The 20,778-nt window shown below is 40.9% G+C and overlaps 1 protein-coding gene across 1 annotated transcript in view; it reads right to left on the bottom strand.

Moving 5' to 3' along the window:
* Positions 1-20,778, bottom strand: part of DMD (dystrophin) — a 3,625,631-nt gene that overhangs the window by 1,978,545 nt on the left and 1,626,308 nt on the right. Inside the window, exons 35-37 of the mRNA XM_082246191.1 lie at positions 14,718-14,897; positions 8,429-8,557; positions 5,677-5,847 (exon numbers count right to left, since the gene is read on the bottom strand). Coding sequence (XP_082102317.1) covers positions 5,677-5,847; positions 8,429-8,557; positions 14,718-14,897 — 480 coding nt within the window. The remainder of the gene's footprint in view (positions 1-5,676; positions 5,848-8,428; positions 8,558-14,717; positions 14,898-20,778) is intronic.

The following is a 20,778-nucleotide window of genomic DNA, read 5'->3' as shown; positions in this document are numbered from 1 at the left end:
ATGAAATCATGATCTCCATAAGGCTGGTAAGCAGAGGGAAGCATGAAGTGCTCTAGTAGAGGACTGCGCTGACTTTGGACTTGATAAAACACAGTGGATCAACACCAGCAGATGACATGGCTTCCCAAATCATCACTGACTGTGGAAACTTCACAGTGGACCTCCTGCAACTTGGATGCTGTGCCTCTCCACTCTTCCTGCAGACTCTGACACCTTGAATTCCTAATGAAATGCAAAATGTTCCACAGTCCGTTATGATTTGGCGAGCCACGTCATCTGCTGGAGTTGGTCCACTGTGTTTTATCAAATCCAAAGTCTTCTACTGGGAAATTCTAAAGCACTTCATGCTTCCCTTTGCTGACCAGCTTTATGGATATGCTGATTTCATTTTCCAGCAGGACTTGGCACCTGCCCACACTGCCAACAGTACCAATACCTGGTTTAATGATCATGGTACCACTGTGCTTGGTTGGCCAGAAAACTTGCCTGACCTAAACCCCATTGAGAATATGTGGGGTATTGTCAAGAGGAAGATGAGAGACACCAGACCCAACAATGCAGATCAAAGAAAAGTGGGCTTCAATAGCCTCAGCAGTGCCACAAGCTGATTGCCTGCATGCCATGCTGAATGGATGGAGTAATTCATGCAAAAAGAGCCCTGACCAAGTATTGAGTGCATACTATACTGTACATGGACATACTTTTCAGATAGCCAACATTTCTGTATTAAAAATCCTTTTTTCTATTGGTCTTATGTAATATTCAAATTTTCTGAGATACTGAATTTTGGGTTTTCACTAGCTATAAGCCATAATCATCAAAAGTTAAAGAAAGAAATGCTTGATATGTTTCACTCTCACTCTATATAAAATATATAAATTTCACTTTTTGAATCAAATTACTGAAATAAATTAACTTTTTGATGATTCTAATTTTATGAGATGCCCTTGTAAATGACAGGGGAGATGTTGTGATAATTATGCCAAAATATGTAATAAAGGGAAATAACTTTGAGATTTTCAAAAGTATAAGACAGATCATTAGTTAACCACTTCCCATCCGCCATATAGCAGAATGACGGCCGCAAATGGTTAAGGAGGGCGCGCGCAGTGCTCGATCGGTGGTGCAGTGTGTCACTCTGACACACTGCATCTCCGATCCCGGTAAAGAGCCTATGACGTAGGCTTTTTACCATGTGATCAGCTGTGCCCAATCACAGCTGGTCACATCATAACCAGGAAGTGTCGTTTATCGGCTTTCCTCCATTCGCACTGACAAGGGGGCTCTTCTGACAGGGGGGGGGGGGGGGTCAGTGCATTAATTATCTGTGCAGAACCACCAGGGATGCCCACTAGAGCCCATGCTACTAGGGATGCCAACCCGTGGCCACTAGGGATGCCAATCAGTGTTAATGAAGGATGCCAATCAGTGCCTATGTAGCAGGATTCCCAGCCATTTTGCTGGATCCACCAGGGTTACCGCTAGCAACAGCAGCACAGTTAGGCATATTTTCCAAGTGTGAGCATTGAGTCAAGAATCAGTTCAGTATCTTTGGGTTTTTTGGTTTATTGAGAACTTGGATGGGAGAAGGGATGAGTGGGATACTCTTCTGGCTCAACTATGTACAATATTAGGGGGACAACTGAAAAAAGGCCTGCTGACGCTGACTTGATGCTGGCTAAATGCTGGTTAATACTGGTTGGCACTAATGAATGCTGACTTGCGGTCTGCTAGCACTGAACTGACTCTTGTCACTTTCCTGTGGCGCAAAGTTCTTGTAGAAGCTCCCTTAACATTTTCCTTTGAGGTAGCTACTTAGATACATCTGCTGCAACGCCTAACACTTCAGGGCCCACACCGCCACCCTCTTTACACACACACTTCTCTTCAGGGTTTAGACTCCGGCACCCCCTTTTTAAGCTTCTTCCTGGTTATCTGGCTCCTGGATCCCTCTGACCTTCTGGAGTGGTCCCCTATCCTAGGCAGATCCCTGGGCAGTTTACAGTACTCACGACACTGCTTTCCTGGAAACTTCTGCCCCAGCAGCTCCATTTGGTCCACAGCACACTGGATCCCTCTCTGCAGCTCAGCTCAACCTTCTGTCCTCTAGGCTGACTTCCAAGGACACCTTTCCTGACGCTGACAGGAGGAGAGACAGCCGTCACCCTCCTCCTGGGACTCTGCTTCCTGCCAAAGATGCCCTGTCATGTGCTCCCCTCAGACTTATATCTCTTCCCAGGATGCACTGGGGCAGATTCTGCCCTCTGGGATAGATACAAGCCCTGGTGTGCTATTGGCCAGGTTTCCTCCACTGTCCAATGAGAGCCCTCATTGGACACAGTGGGGAGACCCCCAAGCTCAACAGGCACACCTGGGAACACATGACAGCCTAGCTGAACAATCAGACCCTCCTGGTAAGCAGGCAGGGCCACCCATATACTTTTCCTAGCACCTACCTAGGAGGGTGATACACCTATTAGGGATTCCAATCAGTGCCCATTAGTAATGCCCCTCAGTGCAGCCTCATCAGTGCTCATCAGTGCAGGAGAAAACTTACTTATTTACAATATTTTTAACACAAGAAAGACTTTTTTTTTCAAAATTTTTGGTCTTTTTTTATTTGTTTAGCAAAAAAAAAAAAAACTCAGAGATGATCAAATACCACCAAAAGAAAGCTCTATTTGTAGTAAAAAAAATTATAAAAAGTTGTTTGGATACAGCGTTGCATGACCGCAATTATAATTCGAAATGTGACAGCGCTAAAAGCTGAAAATTTGCCTGGGCAGGAAGGGGACGAAAGTGCCCTGTATTGAAGTGGTTAAAGAATCTAGTGGCAAAAGCATAGATTAATCCCAATTAATAGCCAGCCCTGAGAATCTATCAAACTTATCTAAATAGTTAACCACCACTGGCAGAGAGGACCGAAGAATGGATAGAAATAAAAGATCATCATCGGCATCATCGGCATATAGCGCTACCTTCTCTTACATTTTACCTCCAGACCAGCTACATCTGAGGTAGCCTACAGAAGACAGGCCAGGGATTTGATAGCTATTGCAAAAAGCAGGGCGACAAAGGGCACCCCTGCCAAGTACCACAAAAAAGCCTAAAGGCTCTTTTATAAGCAGCAAAAGTATCCAATGGGGAGCAAGCTGAATCCAATGTGGTGCTCCTTAGAAAGAACAAATAGAGAAATCATTGATATCATGAATAATTAGCAAGATCAAAATGGTGAATGGTAAACAACTCAGGATCACATTTGCCATATTAGAAATACAGTATAAGGAATGTTGCTGAAACCAGAATTTTTCATTGAAGACTGGAAAATTTAGATGTGCTGTGAGGAGGACTGTGAATGTGACGTGGAAAATGTGCTATATAACTAAGCTGAAAGACTTCTTTTGCATTTGTTGGCAAGTTAGCTGTGAATTAGTGCCACAATAATCATCTGGCATTTATACAACATTTATTTACATAACAGAAATTATTCAAAGTTTCAAAGAAAAATGCTGTCTACCCTTTTCTGAAAATAGTTGAAATAAATGGAAATCTATTTATAAACTAAAACTGCTCATAAACTCCACATTGCTTTTAATCCCAGAGAGAAATCAGCCATGAATGTCTGTTGAGCTCTCTATTTGACCATAGACAATAGCTAACATCTTTATTTCCTTTAAGGTAAATCTGTGGCCAGGCTATACAGTGAGGGAAAACATTATTTGATCCCCTGCTGATTTTGTATGTTCGCCTACTAACAAAGAAATGATCAGTCTATAATTTTAATGGTAGGTTTATTTTAACAGTGAAAGACAAAATAAAAAAGTATCCAGGAAAAACGCATTTCAAAAAAGTTATAAATTGGTTTGCATTTTAATGAGTGAAATAAGTATTTGATCCCCTATCAATAAGCAAGATTTCTGGCTCCCAGTTGTCTTCTATACAGGTGACAAGCTGAGATTAGAAGCACTCTCTTAAAGGGAGTGCTCCTAATCTCAGCTTGTCGCCTGTATAAAAGACACATGTCCACAGAAGCAATCAAATAATCAGATTCCAATCTCTCCACCATGGTCTAGACCAAAGTGCTGTCCAAGGATGTCAGGGACAAGACTGTAGACCTACACAAGGCTGGAATGAGCTACAAGACCATCACCAAAGAGCTTGGCGAAAGGGTGACAACAGTTGGTGTGAACGATAGAAACACAAAATAACTGTCAATCTCCCTCAGGCTGGGGCTCCATGCAAGATCTCACCTTGTAGAGTTTCAATGATCATGAGAATGGTGAGGATTCAGCCCAGAACTACACGAGAGAAACTTGTCAATGATCTCAAGGCTGCTGGGACCATAGTCACCAAGAAAACAATTTGTAACACACTACGCTGTGAAGGACTGAAATCCTGCAGTGCCCACAAGGTCCCCCTGCTCAAGAAAGAACATGTACAGGCCCATCTGAAGTTTTCTAATGAACAACTGAATGATTCAGAGGAGAACTGGGTGAAAGTGTTGTGGGCAGATGAAACCAAAATCAAGTTCTTTGGCATCAACTCAACTCGCCGTCTTTGGAGGAGGAGGAAGGCTGCCTATGACCCCAAGAACATCATCTCCACTGTCAAACATGGGGGTGGAAACATTATGCTTTGGGGGTGTTTTTCTGCTAAGGGAACAGGACAACTTCACCGCATCAAAGGGACGATGCACCCTCAATCTTGGGTGAGAACATCCTTCAGTCAGCCAGGGAATTGAAAATGGGTAGTGGATGGGTATTCCAGCATGACAATGACCCAAAACATGCCCAGGGCACCTGAGTTACCAAACATGAGCCTCAAAACCTTAATGACTTGGAGAGGATCTGCAAAGAGGTATAAGACAAAATCCCTCCTGAGATGTGTGCAAACCGGGTGGTCAACTACAAGAAATGTCTAACCTCTGTGATTGCCAACTAGGGTTTTGCCACCAAATGCGAAGTCATGTTTTGCGAAGTGGTCAAATACTTATTTTCGCTCAAAAAAATGCAAATCAATCAATAACTTTTTTGAAATGCATTTTTCTGGATATTTTTGTTGTTATTCTGTCTCTCACTGTTAAAATAAACCTACCATTAAAATTATAGACTGATACCTTTTTTGTCAGTGGGCTAACATACAATATCAGCAGGGAATCAAATATTTTTTCCCTCACTAGATACATCTTAATAAGCATAACAAAAAATAAGTGTGTTTTAAATAATGCAACAATATCTCACTGATGTCTATGGCTGTAGGCACTGTGAAGCAAATCATCCTCAAAATTCACATCAGAAATCCTTATCCCTTTGTAGCTCAGCTCACCCAATTTCCTCTCGTAGAGTGCCTGATCTGTGTGTATATTAGAGGCAACAAGCCTGAGAGGGTGTTGGATCACTGCTGGTAAGGGGGAAGGGTGAGCTGAGCTATTGAGAGTAAGCATAAACAACTTCAGTCTGTATATACTACTAAAAATATGCAATGACATGAATCTCTCTTGTCTGGTCACATATTCACTTTAAAGTCAACTTTCTACGTGCAATATTCAGTACATCATTTTATTGCACTACAGTCTGCACAGTATGATTTACCATTATCCAAAGTTTGTAAGCAAATCCTAAGCTAATATTTCTATTCATTTTATTATAAACATGTTTATGTGCTAATTATCAGTACCTTTTCTGTTTTAATTCTTTGTGATATTGGAGTAAATCGTTGATCAAGTTCAGACAGCTTGATTTCTACTATTTTCTTGCATTCATTACCACGGTTCATCATTAGCTCTGCAGCTTGGTCATGTACTAATTCCACCTTCGGCTGAATATCATTCAGCTCAGACTTCAGTAGCTGCAGTACAACACAGAGAAAGTCAGAAATCACTGATGAATATGATGAAAATGGCTTCAGATGAAGTGTGAATAATCAAAGCACATTTTCTTTAAAGCTGCTGAGATAAGGTACAATTGCAAGCATGTTCTAACATTGGTGAGCTGCCTGTTTCATTATGCCTCAACACAGCGCGTATTTACTTGTTAATTTAACATAGTCACACATCACAAAGTCAGTACAGGCAAACCTTGCCAGTGGTAATAGTCTTTATGTCATTGGGGTTAATTTACTAAAGTTAGAAAATGTTTATTTAGCTCAATGAACTTTAATGATCTAATTCTGTGAAAAGGAAATTCCTGTATTTTTTTTTCTTTTTATTTTACTGCACATGATTAGCTGATTTAAGTGAATAGTAAATGCAGTTCACCGGTCTAAATGAACATACTTCTGTCTCCTTTTTGCATTTTCCACTCTTACAGTTCAACTATTTAAGATCCCTTCAAACCATAGCATTGTGGAGAAGCACATTACATGTGCTTTTTCATTAATTTTTCTTTCATTTTGAAAGGCACCCCAAAAGACTTCCAAAAAACACACCTTTAACCCTTTCACTGCCAGGCCCTGTGCTCCAGTTTTAAACTTAGCTGGCCAGGCCATTTTTGCAATTTTTCCGTTGCTTTTTTATTTTTCACTTACAGCTTTCAGATTTTGCAAAAGACCCCCAATACCATATATTTTCTGAAAGCACATAACCGTTAGAATAGAAAGAAGGTGCTACTGATATTAGGGGCCACATGATTTTTGCGCAAATGTTTCTCAAATCAATATTTTTGCTAAAAACACACAAAAATCATTATTAGCAGATACATACACAGCAATTTAAAAAAAAATGCCTACTTAATATAAAAGTTTAACCTGTATCAAGTTAATAAATAACAACTATTTGTAAAGTTTTAATTGTGCCTTTTTACAAAAAGCTGAAAATGGAATGTATGCAAAACTGTAAATTAGCACAAACGTAATTATATGAAAATCTGCAGGTCTGCAGGAGGAGGAGGGGTGTCACGGGGGGGGGGGGGCGGACAAGAGAGGCAGCGGGGGGAAGCCAGCATTGTAGCCATCACGGAGATGCACTGAAGTGATCATGAGCTTATAGCAGAAGAGGAAATGAGGTCTGAATGGCCAGCTGAAAGCAGGGCTGTAGGTCCATACGCCGTACAGACCTGGCAGTGAAAGGGTTAATGTAGTGCATTGTCACTCAATATAACACAGTACTGTGTTTTGTTTTGTTTTTTGGTGTGCTTCATTGGAAAAAGGGTGCAGGTTTAACTTTTTTTCCTCTGATGTGTTAATAATCATTAAAATAAATTGACTGCCCTAATGCTATGCACATTAAAATGCAACATTACATTTATACAAAACATCAGAGTGGGTAGGTGTGCAGCCAACCTTAAACTAACTGACACCACATACTGTCACCACATATACAAAATATACTTGAATACATGTTATAGTCTGAAAAAAATAATTTGATTTGATTTACACAACACACATGACACTAAAGGTTCAGTATATGTATATTTTTGTAACACAAGTGGATTAAACAGCCAACATTTTTGGTAGTAAGTTCTTACCTCCTGTGTTAGTCTTTGACAAACAGATTTGGCAATAATTAGTTATTTTTATAACCTGCATTTTTTTTTTTGTGTAGTTGAATGGTGACCATTACTGACCATTGGTGGAAAGAAATTTGCAAAACTTTCCACTGATTTTCAGTGTAATATATGTCTAGGAATTGACTGAGGCAATCTAAGAAATTTAGGTCACTGGTTTAAATCACTTTAGTGTAGCTTTAGCTGCATGTTTTATGAACCTGCACCACCATTGTTGCATACAATAAATGGCTATGCTGACATTGGGCCCCGGTAGGTTAAACAAACCGATTGGCTTTAGTCAAGTAAGCAACAAAAAAGCCAATGTTAGCTCTGAACAAGAGATCTACAGGTGAGTTGGGAGGATACTGTCCAACCCAGAATTTTCACAAAGTTGTGGAAGTAACAAGAAAGAAGTCAATGCTGGAATAAACATGTATTAAACATAATGAAGTTTGCTAAAACAGCAGGCATGTGCACAGAGCTTAATTGCTGCTAGAAAAAAAGGTAGGAGAGAGCACACTGCACATTTGTGGCTTTTAAAAAGGGAAACACTTGATATTGTGATACTGGAACTTAGGGTCCAATGACTGCAGCGGCATGGAAACTAGCCAGAAAGAGAATGCAAACAAAGATTGAAGTATTTTAACCAGGCTAAGGGGAACAAAATGCCCTACTGGTATGGCATCTACAGTAATCAATATTTTAAAACACCGATCAGTTTGTTTCAACCTACTGGGGCTCCCCTGCTTACATGACCACTATATTGTCAGAGGTGCCAAAAATGAACATAGCCTTTAACAATTTTTTTACCAGGAAACCCACTAACCCCCCCAAAATAATAATTCCTTAGAGATATGTTGAAAATGCAAACTTGCTTTGAAAATGCCCATTAATCTCTCTAAGAGGAAAAAAACTAGAGGGTTTTAAATGGACATATGTGATACCTTCAGGGTCTCTTCCCTTTGTAGTGGCTTTTGTTTGTCCACCTCGTCTAGTAATATTTCAGCACGGTACATCCAAGCTGTAGTGCTAGCAATGCCTTGGTCAAAAGACTCCATTTGTTTTTGATATTCCTGAAAAAAGAAACAAGTTCAAACAAACCATGACAATACAATCTACTATGATACTGAACTTTGCAAAAATATAAAGAAAAACATAACGTCTTACATATAAATTGAGTCTCCTATTTTGGCTTTGGGAGGAGGCTCTTTGACAATTCAAAATGTTTGTACACCTACAGGTTAACTGAAGATGCTCTAATATGGGTACACTCACTCATTTTAGCCTACTAATTGCAATGTCACTGCTTGGGGTATATATGGAATATGAATGTGAATTAAGCATGCATACATCAAGTAGCACAACACAGCATATTACTCTATACAATACTATTGCTGTTTCAAAAGAGTAATGTAAATGAGGCATTAGGCAGGAACAGTGGAACCTAATGCTGGTAAAAGGGGCACCATATGAAGCTCTTAATCTAATCCCAGCTATGTATATCTTTTCAAAATCAAGAAGCAAAGATAGATGTTCCATTAGCTCCTTATATTGCCTCTCTTTATTCCAGAGCGGACAACACCATAGACACTTCCTAATGTCCTGTCTGGGAACTCTGCCGTCTCTTCATACTTATACTGCAAGGAAAGCCTTAGTACTACTGATTAACATCTTAAGCAGCAGAACCACCATTTGCTTCATCCTACTCTTGATGAAGTGCTATGCACAACATGTTGAAAATGAGGCCAAACTGATGATCTTCTAACTGCCCATAAGTCTTGGACAATCAAACTTTGGTTATAATGTGTATTATGATTATATGCATTGCTTTCCTGGATTTTTGGCCTCTAACTAAGGTATGTTATCAGGTTCTGAGGGATGCTAAGTGGTGTGTTTTTATTGACCTATAATGATATTTTTAACTGTTGAGTTGCTTTTACAATCTGTATTAAAAATACGATTTTTGTAAGATCTTACAGTGAAATCTTTTTCTCTAATGTCCATCAACAGACGCAGCCTCATCTCCATGAGCTGAGTGGGTTTATGCTCCTACCATCAGGAGTAGTCTAGGCAGGAAAATTTGAATACACACACCCAGGGGGCTGTCCCTCCAGGCATAAACCCCCACTGCACAACCCAGCACATCAGTTTAGTTTAAAAGCAGTGAAGACAACAGAACCAACCCCAAAAAGTGGGGTGGGTGCTGCATCTGTCGATGGACATCAGAGAAAAATAATTCACAGTAAGATCTTACAAAAATTGTATTTTCTCTATCGTCCATCGACAAACGCAGCCTCATCTCCATTAGCTGAGTCGGACGTCCCAAAGCAGTATAGGCATGAGGGGTGGGAAAACGCAACAAGACAGAAACGTCAACTTCAAAAGGCTAAACGTAGCCAACTGGGCAACATGGAGCTCAACCAAACAACAAGAGCTCACCCAGTTAAAAGACCCCGAAGGGAAGTATAAAAAAACATTCTCTTATGAAACAGCAGCCTGCAAAACCTTGCGGCCAAAAGAGGCATCTAAAGAAGCCAACAAATGCACCTTGTAAAATTTGGTAAAGGTGTGCACAGACGACCAAGTCGCTGCCTTACAAACTTGTACAACAGAGGCAAAAAGCCCTCTAGTAGAATGCGCCTTCACAGGGAAAGGAGGAACCTGACCCTTGGTCGAATAAGCCTGGACAACCGTCTGCCTGATCCATCTCGAAATGGTCACATCGGACTCAGCCAAACCTTTGAGGCTTTTGAAGAACAGACAAAACCTGATTAAGATCCCACGGGGATCTCCTCAGTGGGGCAAGATGACGCACCCCCTGAACGAAGGTGTGAATCAAACTATGAGAAGCCAACGGACATTAGAAGTAAACAGCCAAGGCCGAAACCTGGCCCTTGATAGTACCCAATGCCAAGCGCTGCTCAACCCCATTTTGTAAAAAGGCCAAATCCCTAGCTATAGAAAACAAACGAGGGTGCAGCTGCAGTGATTCACACTAAGAAATGTATGATTTCCATGTATGATGATAAATCTTCCTAGTTGTCGACTTCCTGGTCTTCAAAATGGTAGGAATCCCAGAATCACAAAGACCTCTATCCCTCAACACCTTGCTTTCAACAGCCAACCTTTTAAAGCCAGCAACCACAAAGGAAGACGCCATGGAGGATCCACAACCATTTTTACCAGCTCTGCGTACCAAGACCGCTGAAGCCAGTCTGGTGCCACCATAACGACCGGAATGCCTTCCATCGCCACACTGCGAAGAAACCTTGGCAGGAGAAGGAGCGGAGGGAAGGCATAGATCAGATGATACTGACTCCAAGGAGCCACCAGAGTGTCTGTGGCGTCGGCCAGAGGATCCCGAGACCTGGCCGCAAACCTCTGAACTTTCATGTTGAGGCAAGACACAAACAGATCTATGTCCGGGGTCCCCCACTGGACACACAGGAGATGAAACACCCCTGGATGCAAGGACCACTCCCCCTGATCCAACACCTGACAACTCAGGTAATCCTCTTGCCAATTCCCCACGCCCAGGATGTGGACTGCTGAAAGAACCGGAACATTGTGTTCCGCCCATACCAGAATCTCGGCCACCTCCTTGGCCACCAGGGCACTCCTGGTGCCCCCTTAATGATTGATGTAAGCCACGGCCATGGCATTGTCCGACTGGACCTGAATCCGAGAACCGTGTAGCCGACTCGTTCAGTAAAGCAGGCAGAGCTTGATCGTTCTCAGCTCCAGAATATTGATCAGCAACAAGTCCCTTGAGCACAGAGCTTCCCTAGCACTCCACCTGATAGGCTGGCATCTGTGGTGGCCACCATCCAAAACACCGGCAGGAAGGACTTGCCATGGCACAGGACAGGTGACTGGATCCACCAAGAGAGAGCCAACTTGGTGAGAAGGGTCAACCAAATCTTCTGGTCCAATGACAAAGGATCTCTGTTCCATTGTGACAGAATCTCTGAAGCTTTGTCCAAGGGAAGGAAGACCCTTGACAGAGCAGAGTTGAGGATTAGCCCCAGATAGGTGAACCGCATAGACTGAGTCAGGGCAGATTTGGTGACCCGAAGTCCTGAAGGGTCCGAATTGTGATAGAGATGTTTTCCAGCAGATCCGAATGGGAAACTGCTTGCAACAGGAGATCGTCCAGATACCCCACAGTGGAGATACCTCATCAACGCAACAAGGCTAGCACAGGGGCTAGGACCTTGATAAAAACTCTGGGAGCTGAGGCGAGACCAAAGGGTAATGCCACGAATGGAAAGTGCTCCTCTGCCACCACGAACTGGAGGAATTACTGATGTCCCTCGAATGTGGGGATGTGGAGATACGCATCTTTGAGATCAATGGAAGCCAGAAAATCCTCCTGATTCAAAGATGCCACCACTGACCGAATAGACTCCATTCGGAATTTCTGCACCCGCACAAAGTGGTTCAGAGCCTGGAGGTCCAGGATTGGACACACCTTGCCCTCCTTTCTGGTAATGGTGAGCAGGTTTGAATAGAAACCTTGAGAGTGTTCCATTTGGGGAACTGGCACAATCACCCCTTGAGCCTGGAGATCTCGCAAAGCCTCCCGCAGATCCTTCAGAGACAGGTGAAGATTTGACTGAAAAAGCCTGTCCCCTGGCCGGGACCAGAATTCGATCTTGTACCAAAAACAAACCAGTTCGCAAACCCATTCGTCCTGAATGAAGGCAGTCCAGGGTTCCTGAAAGAAGCGCAGACGTCCCCTCACCTCTAAGATGGGTGAGGGCGCCCCTTCATGCTAAAGAGGACTTGTCTGCAGCACCGGACTGACTGGCCTTGGACTTGCCCGGGGGTTTCTTAGCACCTCCAGAAATTCTGAACAGCTTACCTTTTGCTTGTGCCCCGGAGGCACGAAAAAACACTTATGAGCAGAAAAGGAGGGACCCCGCTTAGGACGGGGTGTCTTAGCCTTGGAGGATTGAGGAAGAAGAGTACTCTTCCCAACAGTCAGGCCCTTGATCAACTCATCCAATGAGTCACCAAACAACCTGTCTCCCAGAAAGGTGAGATCAGCTAAGGCTTTTTTAGAAGCTTGGTCAGCTGACCAGCTCTTTAATCAGACCATGCGTCTTAAAACAATGCCCATGTCTGAGACCCTGGCCACCAGGGGAGCCGCATCCATAGACGCATCACACAGGAACACCAGAACCTCGATCACCTGGTTCAACAGTTCCAGCTGTTCCAGAGGAACAGTCTTGGGGTCCAAAGACACAAACCCCTAATCCATTGAGGCTAGCACAGACACAAAAAACGGTTTCAAAATGGAACCCACCAGCATGTGAAGATGGTGGGAAAGGAATTCCACCCGCCTGTCCACTGGATCCATAAAAATTGGGAAATCCTCCACAGGCACAAGAGTAGATTTGTTTAATCTGGAAACAGGATGGTCCACTTTAGGCGGCACCATCCAACCATTGGAAACCTTTTCAGCAAAAGGATACTGGCAGTTAAAGCATTTTGGCACCACTAACACATGCTTAACATGCCGCCTTTGGTCATGCACAATATCGTGAAAAGTGTTGGGACAAGGGAAAACCCTGTCAGCTTTTGGAGACTTCTGGGAGCCAAAAGCCACCTGCGTCCCTGCCAGCATGGGCTCATCAGCCAATTTTAAAGTGCCCTGCCCTAAAATAATCAGGGCTTTCACCAAAGCGTGTTCCTGCGCTGCAGCTGTAGAAGACAGGTCCTCTTCACCATCTGACTGCGAGGACAGTGACCCCGCAGGAAGGGGAGCATTTGGGGCAACCTTCAGCCTTTGCATCAGAGGACACCGCCACAGATGGAAAAGGCAGCGGCCATTTACGGCCATCAACCTTTTTCATGACTAAATCAACTTTAGTCACCAGGCTTTCCAGGGCAGCTGAAATCGCGGCCAGCGACTGTGATCCGGACTGTCCGGGAGTCGCACAGAGTGGGTCTGAGGGTGAAATTCCAGTTTGGGACTCCATAGTGCAATTTGCAAAAACTGAGTACTGTAGCTTTAAGAACGCCGATCGTGGTATCCACCATCGATCGCAGTGGTCTGCAGGGAGCCCCTTTAAACCAAACTGATAGCAGAAAGTACAAGGATATGTCCGCAGGAACCCTCAATACTTTACCACCTCAGACATACCAGCTCCCGAATCTTCCACAGCATGGAGAGAGAAGCAGGAAGTGACCTTGGCTCAGCAGCAGGAAATTACCACATAGCAAGTAATGTCGCCTGATAGGGATACACTGCCAAGTATAGCACCATGGCTACACAAAGATGGATGCCCATACAAAACAATAGGAAGCTGCAGGGAAAATGGCTGCCCCATACAAGTCTATGGGGAAAAAATTCCATTGCCCACACCTAAGATGGTGGTGCCCACGGTGCACCATGCAGGGACCAGCACATTAAGGCCTCAGGAACCACAACAATTTCTTCCCCGAACACTAGCTAGAAAGTGAGTACAGAGAAAAAAAAGAAAATATTCTGAAAAGAATAAAAAAACTGAGACCAGAGTCCCAGCAAGAAACCTAGGTCTACTCCTTCTCTAGGCAGAAAACAAACTGATGTGCTGGGTTGTGCAGTGGGGGTTTATGCCTGGAGGGACAGCCCCTGCGTGTGTGTATTCAAATATTCCTGCCTAGACTACTCCTGATCGGAGGAGCATAAACCCACTCAGCTTATGGAGGCTGCGTCTGTCCATGGACGATAGAGAAAAATAAATTTGTTTGAATCAAAACATTTTTTGTCATGTCTATTTGTTGAGAGATTATGCCCAAAATGTGTTTTATTTTTTTTAAAACATATATACTCAGGGAAGTGGTGTGGAATCTGGATTCTCTGATAGATCCACCTCTATTTTCTTTTTATTTGACTTGAGTTCCACTTTAATTACATAAATTAAAATTACCATATTGACTACATTGATTTTTTACTTCCCCCCTTTCCATAGTGAATAAAAGGCACAATGTTGTTATGTCAAGATAACATGAGATCTATGAGACGTACAGATAATTTAGAAGATGTTCATACATAACATAAAATATCTTTTTGTAAAGAAATTTATTATAGATTGCTTCTTCGTGTAAAGTAATGCAGTTAAGTGATTTTAATGTTTATTGGAAGTTCAATTTTTTGTCCCAGTCACCTTTATCACCTTTATAGTCACCTTTATCTGGACTACAGTACTATTATTTGTAACAATATAAAAGCAGACTTGTACTCACCAACAAAAGGCGGAACCACTCTTCAGCCCTTGATGTTACTGCCAGCCAATTGCTATTCAGTAGACTAAGTTTATCATCAACCAGGTTGTCACGTTCACCAATTACTGCTTTGAGTGAATCCCCTAAGTCTTGAATGTTCTTTAATTGCTGCTGTCGCTTTTCAATCTCTTTTTGTATTGTCTGTAGGGAAATTATTTAGATTAGGGTACATTTTTTTCCAGCACTTATTAGCACTAAAATATTTTTGTTTTCTTTAGTCAAATTGTTAATATTTTGTTATGTACTGTTAACAGCGTAACTAATTATTTTATATGAGTACCATGACTATTATCTTATTGTACTTGCTTTCCTTAAAAATACATAACCCGTTAACCATTTTATACACCTTTAACTTTCTGCCTCATTAGAAAATTAGTGTGTAATAGATAGATAAATAGATAGATATACAAATTTGAAAGCAGGCCAGATGTCAACACCAAATAGACACATACAGACGACTGGATCACAAAGGCAGCCAATGTAGAGAATATAGAAAGGAAAAGGACAATACTTAACGTCTATCCCACCAACAGAGATTATAGCAGAACTTCACAGAATGCAGTGTGACTATGACATCCAACGTATTATAGGACATAGACTGACAGTAAGTGAGCATTTTAAAGAAGCACATATACATATCCATAAACAAAGATAAATCAATAGCCAACATATTAAAACAGCAGAGCACCATGTCAAGCCTGGTATATTTTATTACCATTTTCTAAAGAAATATAAAAATATCAAACATTTTTTATATCTATCAGTTGATAAGATGATGTAAAAATCATTGTTATTAACTTTTCTGCTGCTGCTGGAAAATATAATGCATTAAAGTTCTTCCAACCTAGAAGCCAAAGATTTCACTTGACATGTATCAATTTAGTATGAAAGGGTAGTAGTTAGAGTACTCATATGCCCAAAAGTCAAATATACTAAACTAATAAAGTACTCCATTATCTTAACAAATATTAGTTCTTGTCAAGTTACTGTACAGTAAATGTATCTTTCTAACATTACCACATATCAGGCCATGCATAGACAACATAACTGTCTGTCTTTTTTTCTATACATTGTTAGACTATAATTTTTTTTAAGCTATGGGTATAAGTAAATGTATACTATTGCCTGTGGCTTCTGGGCTAAGCATACATGGTTATACAGTATATGTCTTCAGTTTTGATATAACCTAATCCCCAACTGCTAGTCTGGTTGTCTATCTTGATTTCATTTTGGATGCAATTAAAAAAGATTGTTCTTGTAATCTTGGGTGCAATGGGAACAATTCATAATCAACACAGCGCTCAATAGCCAAAAACAGGTTGAAATACATGTATGTAAATTATTTTACATTCTTTGAAGTCCATAATGCAAAGCTAGGCAGGTGACACTCCTATTTTCCATGTATGCAACCACCTGGTGTCACCTGCCTCCTTAAAAGATAACAAATGAGTGCAACAACATTGCTGAGATCCTCCATATGCTCACTTACTTTTTATTGCCCATTGCCTTCTTCACTTCATTCATTGCCAGAATACATGATAGTTTAAAACTGAACTCCAGGTTTGATTTAACTTTATTTTTTTTTTAAAGTTAGATAATGCCCTTGCTATAGGTGTAGGCCCCTTACGTACCTCTAGAAGCCTGCCTTCAAAACTCATGCAATGGGGTTTAAACTAACTGGGAGTGCCGTAGCAATGTCCTAGCAACAAGGCAGGATGGGATGATATCATCTCTGGAAGGTTTTCTGTCAAGGTTCGGGAGGTACAGTGCATAAATGGCCCTCACTTATAGCAAAGGCATTTTTTGGGGTTTGATTGAACTTTAAATAGTTTATGCAGAACAAGCTGCTCCAAAAAAATTATTTCCTTCACTAGTACATGCTCTTGCTGGGAGCGCTACCTACAGTTTACAGCACTGTATCCTGTAAGTAGTTTGAGCACTCCCATTTCATTCTCAGAACAAAACAGAGATGGCCTGAGCTGTAAGGCTTCATCTGAACCGCTGAGTTGGAGAGGCAGGCAGATTATGTCACAATCTCCACCTCAACCAAACAGAAGAAACCTTGTATTCATTCCTAAAATACCAAGCAGCACTCAGTCCGACTCAATATTGTTTCAGGAATGGGATGGGAAGTCCTCGTACCACTGCTAGAACATACTGTATGTATCTGAAACTATATACAGTTTATACAGTACTGACAGAAGAAACATGTAGTAGTAAAGGAAATAGTTATTTTGTACCAGCTTGGTTTAAACCAACTATTTAAAGTTAAATATAACCTGGAGTTAGGCTTTAGGTGTACTGTGCAATTTAAAAAAAGATCTGATAAGCTCACAGTTCAGCATCTCTGTGCTGTGCCGATTTTAATCATCCAATTACATGCAATTAAAAGTTCTGAAACAAGTAAAAGTTTATTTTGCAAAGTGAAAGTTCACTTTAAAAGTTAACATGCTCTACTCTACTTAGTAAATCAGGTCAGAGTGTCTGAAATTTGCCAAGTAGAGCACTGTAGGAAGATTATATACAGAGACATTTAAGACAGCTATACTTTCAGTAGTTTAAAAGCTAGTTTTTTTTTCATGAATAAATATATTTACAAAAAGTGTTGTTATTATAGTTTCCCAGAGTTCTGCTCTAGTAAGGTGAAGAGCAAAAGAGTTATGGTAAATTGCAGCAACCCATGCCAACCAATTAGCAACTATCTTTACTTGTTCTCAAACTTCTCAACCAAAAAATGTGAAATCTGTCTGTCATCGGTAACTGCATGCAAACAATCTTTCTTGATCTTGCTAAATTAAAAAACAGTAAAATACTAATGGAAAATGTGACAGTTTTTTGGTAATATAAAAATGAAACCAAACTCCCTTTGCATTGCATGCTGCTGCAAAGTAAAGTAAGCAGTCCTGCCATTTCAAGGCAATTAAATCAGGGACATTTGAACGAATTAGTAAATGCCGCATTTGTTTTGTTTGAAAAATGATTGGCACATTGGTTGTAATATATTAAGGCTGGAAGGATATGCAATTTGTTCCTTGAAATGTGACATTTGTTCTAAACACTAATAGAGAAGATCCTGGTATTAATCAAAGATTTAGACAGACTGATGTTTTTTATAGTCTTCTCTACAGGATACAAAAGAAAGTGAAAATGAGAAAAAATATTGAACAGCATAGGGTGTCACCTACCAGGGTTGATTTAAAAGTCAAGAACTAGTAATTAGAATCAGCTGCATTTTCTAGACACATTTTCCTCTCATATACAGTATTCTTTTCTTGCAGCAGTAACTTTTTATTAATATTGCAATTTTGTCACAAGAATCTTAACGTTATGTACTTCACCTTTACTACATTTTATGATATCTGCTGTTTATAGTTTGTAAAGTGGGAGTGTGTAATTCAATTGCAATTGCAGGAGCAGTTTGTATCTATGGCTGTTTGAAGAAGGGTAAATGGGAGAAGGGTCATCTGTGACTGTTTTTTTTTATCAGCCGTGCTCTCATGTTACATTTTATACCAAATAAAGCAGTGTTTTTTTTTTCTCTTTTTTTTCACGTCTCATTTTCCAGTCTTTTATCTGATATCTGATTCATATATTTAGAAGGCACACAAAGAGATAAATGGTTTAAATGTCGCCTATATTTATTTGAAAATAGGGCACATCAAGGTCAAATTGGGACAACATTTTTGTAGAAAATACAAGTAGGCTCCTGTAGAATTTTTGTTCTGGGGCTCTGTATACAGTATGTTATCCATGACCCTTGTCTACTGAAGGGAATAAAGACTGGTTTGCGGACGTACATAGACCAAAGGCTAAATATGATGATTATTCTAATATAGCAAGATAAACACAACTATAATGAACAACATAGGAAAATATCAGCTAATACACTAGCCATATGCTTTACACAATTCGGTGTTATTAAACAAATAGTATGATATAACTGTCATATATTTTGTAAGTCTAGACTTCATGCATTATCCTTTTGCTTTACCCCAGGGGTGCTCAACCAGTGGCCCTCTAATCTACGCCGCGACCTCAAACAAGGAAAGTGCATGCCATGCTCTGGGATAGCGGGTTGGCAAGCTCAGATCCCGATCAACTGGTTGCCAACCCATCATTCCAGAGTGTCAGAGTGCATGAAGCAGGTGCCAGCAGCACAACAAGCAGGTGGCCTCAGAGGGAACAGTAGCCACATCAGCTATTGCTTCCACTGTAGTTCCGGCAAATGTACTTTGCCTGGGACTTTTCTAGCAGCCTAGAGAGCAGTGCCAGCAGAGGCTAGAAGATGAAAAGGTCAGTGTAGTAAACTACATATACTGCACTTTTGCAATGATTTGCAGGTGCAGCACAATGCAGAAAATTTCCATTTAGTTTTTTCCCCTGTACTTACTTGGGTGTTTGAATGCAAGTTCTCAGGCCCAGTGTTAAAATATTTTTTTCAGTGAGGGTATATGCACATAGATGGGAAGTTCATTACGTAGGGGTTTATATTCATTCAGTTTATATTGCACCTTTCATTACAGTACAGAATAATTATTTATTTTATGACACACACAGCAAGCACTCTGAAATGCAATGCAATTGCATTAAGTCTTTTAAATCTCCAAGTAAGTATGACATAGGGAAAAAAATAATTTTGAGGGGGTAAAGCAGGGGTGCTCAACCTTTTGAAGAGCAAGGACCACCTAAGTGATTTGGTAACTGTTCACGGCCACAATGAACTATGAGGTTTTTACTGCTCCCCCAAACCACAAATGTAAATGAGCTCTTACTGTCCTGAGCCCCCTATTAGGCTTTCACATTGATGCATTGCGGTTTACCTGTACCACAGCTGCAGTGCAGTGCACCTGCAGCCATCCTGTGGGCTAGCTGCACTGAGCCATAGATTTATAACATACCCTGCAGGTTTGGTACTCTTTCAGAAAGTGCACCACACTCGTAGGATGAAATAGATGTCTATGGAAATGTGCAGCTAACAGGAAAATGTGCTAATGTGCAGGAAAGCCGCAGATGCACTTTGAAAGCAGCCTTATTAGCTGTAAGGGCTCATTTACATTTGTGGTTTGGGGGTCAGTAAAACCCCATAGTTCATTGTGGCCCGTGAACAGTTACCAAATCACTTAAGTTGCTCTTGCTCTTCAGAAGGTTGAGCACCCCTGCTTTACCCCCTTGAAATGATTATTTTTGCCTATGTCATAATTACTTAGTGATTTAGAAATCTTAAGTGCAATTGCATTGTATTTCAGAATGCTTGCTGCATGTCATAAAATAAATCTTCCTTGGTCATAAAAAGTTGGATCAATAACTCCCTCCTCATTGACTTAACTTTACATAGACTATCAGTCCATCATGAATGCTGCAGCAAGACTCATCTACCTTACCAACCGTTCAGTGCCTCCTACTCCTCTCTGCCAATCCCTCCAGTGGCCCCCCACAGTTTATACCTTTTGTATCACTTGTAACTGTACTGTTTGCCCTCACTTTGCAAAGCGCTGAAGAAACTGATGGAGCTATATAAATATGTTGCCTCTCCAAAAGAGATGTCTCAATTAAAAAAAAAAAAACCTGTAGCATGCTGCCCATGACAAAATATGTGTATATATCCCTAAGCAGTCAGAAAAATGATTCCTACTGCATAGGTAATCTGTAATACAAAGAAACAAGAACAAGAGACAAACAAATTAAAATACATATCAAAGGAACAAATAAATAACACTTGTGATGACAATGTTTTAAATTAAAAATTCAGTAAACGTTCTTGAGAGCAGTTGTATGATCCCTATCCTTCCTATGCCTATTGACTTTTTCTGTCACTATGAATTTTAAATCAGTTTTTTTGAGTTGAGCTTCTAAAAAATGCTTTGGTACAGGGAGCCTTGCCTGTCTGCATTTAATAAAATATCTATGCTGTACTATCTACATTGTATGTGTGGTTTCTTCTAGATAAAAAAAAATTGCAGGGACACTTAAGCAGATATTATGCATGTGTGCTCTGACATATAAGGTGATGGGTAGTCTTAGA

This window comes from Pelophylax lessonae (genome assembly GCF_965119305.1).
Source record: "Pelophylax lessonae genome assembly, chromosome: 2".
Classification (NCBI taxonomy): domain Eukaryota; kingdom Metazoa; phylum Chordata; class Amphibia; order Anura; family Ranidae; genus Pelophylax; species Pelophylax lessonae.
This window is presented reverse-complemented; position numbering and strand designations above follow the sequence as displayed.